The 6,470-nt window shown below is 45.2% G+C and overlaps 1 protein-coding gene across 11 annotated transcripts in view; it reads left to right on the top strand.

The window, feature by feature from the left end:
• The window catches only part of LOC102689948 (mitogen-activated protein kinase kinase kinase kinase 4), a 100,311-nt gene extending 94,344 nt beyond the window's left edge, over window positions 1–5,967 (top strand). For all 11 annotated transcript variants that reach the window (XM_069179028.1, XM_069179032.1, XM_015364110.2 and 8 more), the window contains 4 exons: window positions 42–191; window positions 592–751; window positions 1,075–1,214; window positions 2,220–5,967. In XM_069179028.1, the coding sequence (XP_069035129.1) occupies window positions 42–191; window positions 592–751; window positions 1,075–1,214; window positions 2,220–2,303 (534 nt within the window). In that variant the 3' untranslated portion in view covers window positions 2,304–5,967. The remainder of the gene's footprint in view (window positions 1–41; window positions 192–591; window positions 752–1,074; window positions 1,215–2,219) is intronic.
• The last annotated feature ends 503 nt before the right edge of the window (window positions 5,968–6,470 follow it).

Consider the following 6,470-nt stretch of genomic DNA (forward strand, 5'->3'; position numbering starts at 1 on the left):
GGGCTCGGACGCTGACGGCGTGCCTCTGTCCTGACTTGCAGTCGTTTGGGGACTTGATACACAAGCCGCTGCTGGTGGACCTGACCGTGGAGGAAGGGCAGAGGCTAAAGGTGATCTACGGCTCCTGTGCGGGGTTCCACGCGGTGGACGTGGACTCCGGGACGGTCTACGACATCTACCTGCCCACGCACGTAAGAACTCGGCTAGCGGCTGCTAGGGGTGGGGCGCGTGTCTGCCCCGGGCTGCAGACCCACGCCCACTCGCCCCGTCGGACGGCCTAGAAACCACCGACCGTTCGTTTCCTCGTTCGTGATGAACGTGGTTCCGACCGCTTCCCCTTGGGAAAGGGAGGGCACAGCGGCGTTTTTTTGCTTTTCTGAGCTCTACAAACTCGTGTGGACCTCTTCTTCCAAATTTAAATCACCGGCACGCTCCCTTGTGCTGTGTACTGGATACTATAGCGCCCATTGAGTCTTTTTCCGTGTCCTTGAACGATGAAAGAGCATGGTTCACTTGTACAGCAAAGAGACTGTTCGCTTCCGGCGTTTGGCTAACCCACCTTTCCCCTCGTCGTCCCCCCCCCCCCTTCAGATCCAGAGCAGCATCCAGCCGCACGCCATCATCATCCTCCCCAACACCGACGGCATCGAGCTGCTGGTGTGCTACGAGGACGAGGGCGTCTACGTCAACACGTACGGCAGGATCACCAAGGACGTGGTCCTGCAGTGGGGAGAGATGCCCACGTCCGTCGGTAAGGCCCTGCCTGGTGCCGGCAACGCCGTCGCTTGGTCCCTGAAAGATGAAAGAGCTTGGTAGCTGTGTCCGCCCCAGGATATCTCCGATGACCGTGGGTTCTAACTGTGGCGGTTTCCGTTTTTCGGTCAGGCCTAGTGTTTGCGTAAAAGAACGTGTGGCTGAGGATTGAAATCAGCCTCCGTTCTCTAGCGCCCATTACTACCGCCGACCGACAGTTGGAGTCTTTTCACTTTGTGGTGAAGTTTGAAGAGCGGGAGTGTCCCCACTCTCTCACTCCTGCCGTCGTCTTCCTCTTCCCCCCTCTTCCTCGCTGCACAGCCTACATCCGCTCCAACCAGATCATGGGCTGGGGGGAGAAGGCCATCGAGATCCGCTCCGTGGAGACGGGCCACCTGGACGGCGTGTTCATGCACAAGAGGGCCCAGAGGTTGAAGTTCCTGTGCGAAAGAAACGACAAGGTCAGGGGGACACGTCTTTGTTGGCCCCTCTTGGGGGTTCCCGCCTTTTACCTGGGATGTCGAGTGACGTTCCCGAGACGGTCGAAACTTCCTCTTCTTGTATAGCAAGACATAAGCGCAAAAGGTTTTGGAGGGAAGTTGCAGTGCTGAGCATCTCCACCGTTGTTTCATGACCTCAGCCTAGCCATTACCAAAATTAAAATGCACAATAACAGGAGAGCCGAAGGGCGGTTTTAAGGAACTTGTCTAGACTCCAGAATTACAGAACCCTCCGTTACATAAGCAGCTCCACCTTCTTGCAGTAGTATCTACGGTGTAATGCCGAATTCAACTTGTTTATGAGAGTCATTGTGAGAAAAGGCTGAAAATCTTTTTCTCAACAGAAATATTGCAGCCGAGGGTAAAATATTCCCCTCACGTTATTTTTGATGGCCTAGAACTTGAATTGCACCTACAGTTTAAGCTTTTCCTTACTGTTTATTTGTTAACCAGTTCACACTTTCATGCTTCTTAAAGCTTGTGTATATTTTTTCTCAACACAAAACAGCACTCCTGACTATATGCATTTGTATGAGCTGTTTTCCATACAGGAGATCACGGTGTTCTTTCAAGGGTTGTGTATGAGCATTCACAGGTCTGGAGCTGCAGACTCCAGCTGGAATGGTGCTTTGTATGGCGTGCTGTTTTCGAGGGATGTTTGCAGAATAGAGCCCCTGCAGTCACAGCCTGTGCCCAGTGGCCAGAACAAAGTTAGAGTTTAACAGATGGGAGCTGTTTCAGCTTTATCGGTGAAAACAGATTTTGAATTGACAAAAAAAAACAGTCTTCTGTCCCTTTCTAAGTCGGTGCGATTGGCACGTCAATCGGTTTGTAGTCCGATTGGAGGTTACTCTGAAGGTGCTACCGACATGCCCCGGCTTCAGCCACAGGGAGCAGCACATTTGCAGCCGGGGCATGTCATTAGCACAAGGGGAGAGACTGAGAGACTCGCTCTGTCTGTTCCAGGTCTTCTTCGCTTCGGTGCGGTCCGGAGGATCGAGCCAAGTTTACTTCATGACCCTTGGAAGGAGCTCGCTCCTGAGCTGGTAGGAGGGAGAGCAGGGAACACGCTGGACACCCGCGCTTCACAACACCCGGAACGTCGGAAAAAACCTTGAACTAATCTACAACTGGAGAGCAAGCTGCACTGAGGCCATACGATATCTAACGCTGTCACCTGGTGATGATACATTTAGGAGTTGCTAAACGGGGAGGGGTGGGGGGATGGGGGGGAACCACGAAGGCTGTGAAAGCTCCTGGTGCTGTTCGTGTTAAGGCGGTTCTCTTCCAGCCACGCCGCGGCTCGGAGACGCCGTTAGACAGTAGCGCTTCACCTCTGTATAGATTCTGTTGGCTTCAGATGACTCTGCTTGTTGACAAAATCCCAGAGCCCTAACCTGAATAATACAGTATGGCAAACGCTGGATCTGCATGTGAGAGTGAGGGAGGGAAGGCTGCAGCAGAATCCCGGAGGGTTAGACTATAAAGTATTACTACTATAGCGTATTTAACTGCATTTCTTTTCGATGGAGTTACCGCTGATGATGGGAGGCAGGGGCAGGTTGTAGTGTTTTAAAGTTCAGTGCAGGGAAGAGGTGGTGATTGGAGTGCTTGCTTCGAGCCGGTTTGCACCTGAAAGCAAAGAACCTGAGACATGTCAGTCACTTATGTTGTTGTGTTAGGCCAGAGGTTTCAGTTAAGTTGCAGGGTTAAGATAAATGTCAGAGTAACGCTCATTGTTTTCTGGTATAAAAGCGCAACTGTTCTTTTCCCATTTTGAAAAGGTTTGCGCTTGGAAAAATCCCTTTTGGTTTTTTTTTTTGACCTACCTCATGTTGAAACACAAGCACTACAGGAGGTGGTTTCATGTTTTGTATCTCGAGAATTCAAATACGATAGACGTCTCATATTTTCATTATTTTAGTAAAAACCAAATTGATGGTAGACTTGTTGGGACTGTTTTTAAACAAGAAGGGACTGTAGTTATCATGCCAGCAAATTGATTTTGGTCTGAAAGCACTAGTGACAAATTACTTGCTTTCAAATAATGATCAGAAGTGGAGGAGCATGAGACAGCAGAAGCACGTGCATAGTTTTAGGATGATTAATACAGACACGACTGCTTACTTCAGTTACATTTCAGACTTTGTAGGAGATGGTGTTTTTGTTAGAATTCTCAACTGTATGTCGTAGGAAACCAGTGGTGTTTTTTAATCTTTTTTATTTACTGAATGCAATGCACTAAATCTTATCTCGAGAATGTAGAAAAATATGACTTAATGGTAAAGAGCATAATCTTCAGCAACATTGATGCAGGACCTCCACATCTGAACCTGGAGCGTTATTAATAAAGGAGAAGAGAGAGGAAGACCTGGAACCATTTTGTTCTCTGAAAAGAAAATCCTGAAATTTCCAGCAACATTTCAGCAGTTCTGCGTTTTCATTTTTTTCATTACTTGAGAGATGAAGTGTATAATACTTGGGTAAGGTAATAAAACACCTTGGTATTGCATTATCCTACTGTAGGCTCCTTTTGGGTACTGTGCTGACAGCTGCCTTAAGCTGTTCATTTATTGAACAGGATCTCAGTGTTTCTATAGGGCTTAGACTTCTGCAGACTCAGTGTGAAACAGCATGATATGTAGGCATTTTATTGAATCTGTACACTTGTTTAACTTTTAAATGGTAGGTTGTACTTTTAACGATTTCATCTGTTAAGTAACTGGTTTCCCACTTGATGTAGCAAAATGAATCTAATATCCCATTAACACTGACAGTTTAGACCTGAGCAACAAGCTCCCTGAATTAGGATATGTACTGTATGTGATTATATATTGACTGCCACTGCAGAATTTCCCTTCCCAGACGGACATGTCACAGTTTAGTATTCATCAGTGCTAAGGTTGGTGGATTTCTTTGGCATTTTTTTAGCCAAAAAAAAACTAATGTAACCAAAAATAATTTAGTTCTTTTTACTTAAAAATGTGGGGCAGAAGAATATAAAATTCATATTTGATAAGAAAGACGTTGTATGTTTTAAAACAATGGCTATTTTACTCCCATTGCGTTTTTTCTGACACCATATTAAAAAGAAATAAATTGAAATATCTTCAGTCAGTGCCTGTCTGTGTTCATGTACAGTTCTTATGCTCTCCCTCTTATTAAACTTTTGCAGTTTTGAATGTGATTGTTTCAACTAGTAAAAAAAAAAATCTGTTTACCAATGTCAGTATGCATACTGTGCTCAGCCTCTAGGTAGTCATATAACTTTTATAGACAAGTGAAGACGTTGGCGTGTTTATGAAGGGGATTATCAGGTTGTTAATGCGTGATCGGTTTTGAGTAAAAGACTTCCGTTCAGAGTGTGCATCTTTTTTTATACAAAAACTCCTACAGGTTAAGTATAGTATTATCCAGTCAGTCGTTGTTTTAGGCATCGTGTGGTAGAACTCATTGGCATGAGCTCTTCCCACAGCCAGGTGCTGTCAGATCTGCCCTAAGGCTGGCTTGCGTTTAGGCTACACAGCTCTGAGCCCCTTTGAGTAAAGCCCAGCTCCAGGACAGCTCGGCACAGGCTGGTGATGTTTACACGGCTCTCAGCCAGCCTGGAGCCACCCTGCAGACCCAACCGGCGTAAAGCGAGCGGTCCGGGTGTGAGGGCCGAGAAAACGCGGACAGGACCCCCTCTCGGCTTGAGGGATAAAGCGATCGAGGTTGGGCTCGGCGTCTAGTTTGCGAGTCTGCCCCGCTTTCCGTTCTTCAGACTCTTCCGCAAAGCTGAAGAGCGGGGGTTACCTCTTCCGTTTTCCCCAAGAGGAGCTCTCCGTAGCCAAAAGGGGATTGCGGTTCTCAAAGGCCGGAAAACGCATTTTCTAGGGGGCGGTCAGTCCTTCGGATTTGCTTTCTGTTCTTGACCCTTTCAAGGCGCTGCACTTGTAGTGGCGAAGCATTTGATCGGACGTTCTTCTATGTGAAATCCTAAAAGAAAACAAACGGTGCATATGCGGTCTTTATGGTAATTAGTCCCTCAATTACTGAGTCTCTCGTTCTTGTTGCTCAATACAGTTAAGGCCTTTCAGACATAAGTGACTTTACCATTAGCAGAAATCTGTTGAAGCTTCAAGTAGAAAACATTTTCTCTCCGCAGTCTGTGACTCGCAGCTCCCACTGTAAGAAATGTGCCAAGGTGGCATTTAAAAGTAACAGTATTACAAAACCACTACGTCAAGAACATTTTGAAGAACTCTTAAGCATCATATTTTTAACTTCTAGATTTAGTTAAGCTTAATGATAGTTAATTTTATTTCTGTGTTTTATGTAACCCTAATTATACGACTGCAGTGTTTTTATTATGCACATGTTATGTTGAGAAAATGTTTACAGAAACAATGTTTTGTTACACTAATGTGCATCATATTTAAGGTTTATTTGAAAGCATTCTGTGTTTTTTTTAGCTTGGTTTGTATTATTATAAGTGCACAGTTTTGTCACCCATAACCCTAAACTCTGCTGATTTTTTTTAAATGCAAAAGTAATACAAATGACAAATTAAGGGTTTATTACTAGATATCTAGCTGCAAAGCAGACCAGGTACAGGTAAAATGTTTTCATCCTATGTTTCTGCCATGCTATCTAACTTATGTCTTCTGTGTATTATGGGAATTCTTGTATTTTCCTAAAGGCCGTTTTTTCTTGAATAAACTCGGAAGTCATATACAGCGTGTTTTGTTTTTGTCTGCCACGAACGCAGTACTAACAAGGCAATAAATCCCGCGATTAAGATCTGGGGAAGCGTGTGTTTCCAGAGTGTGGTGACGTGTGCTGTGAAGATGCTTGAAGTTGTTGTGAAGAGAATGTAAAGACGATTTGAAGCCAAAACAAAATGAGCAAAAGCTGCACAATGGAGACTTTTAAGTGATGTGGTGATGAAGTAGCTTTGCTGTTTTGCCAGGTGCCTCCGCCCAAGACAGTTTAAAGTGTAATATACTGTATAAGTGCAGGACATCATCAGTAGGGCATTTCTGTTGGTTGACAAGGCTGCAGGAATTGCAAAACAAGGAACTGACCTCTATGATGTGAATATATAATTTGTATTCACATTATAATATGTGATGTATTACAACTCAGATTTGATCGTATGTGAATTATGATTAAGTAGCCTTTCAGGAAGCCTGTTTGCAGATTTTCCGAGCGGTGGTCTTGAAGCCTCAAGTAACT

Source organism: Lepisosteus oculatus, chromosome 15, assembly GCF_040954835.1.
Source record: "Lepisosteus oculatus isolate fLepOcu1 chromosome 15, fLepOcu1.hap2, whole genome shotgun sequence".
NCBI lineage: Eukaryota > Metazoa > Chordata > Actinopteri > Semionotiformes > Lepisosteidae > Lepisosteus > Lepisosteus oculatus.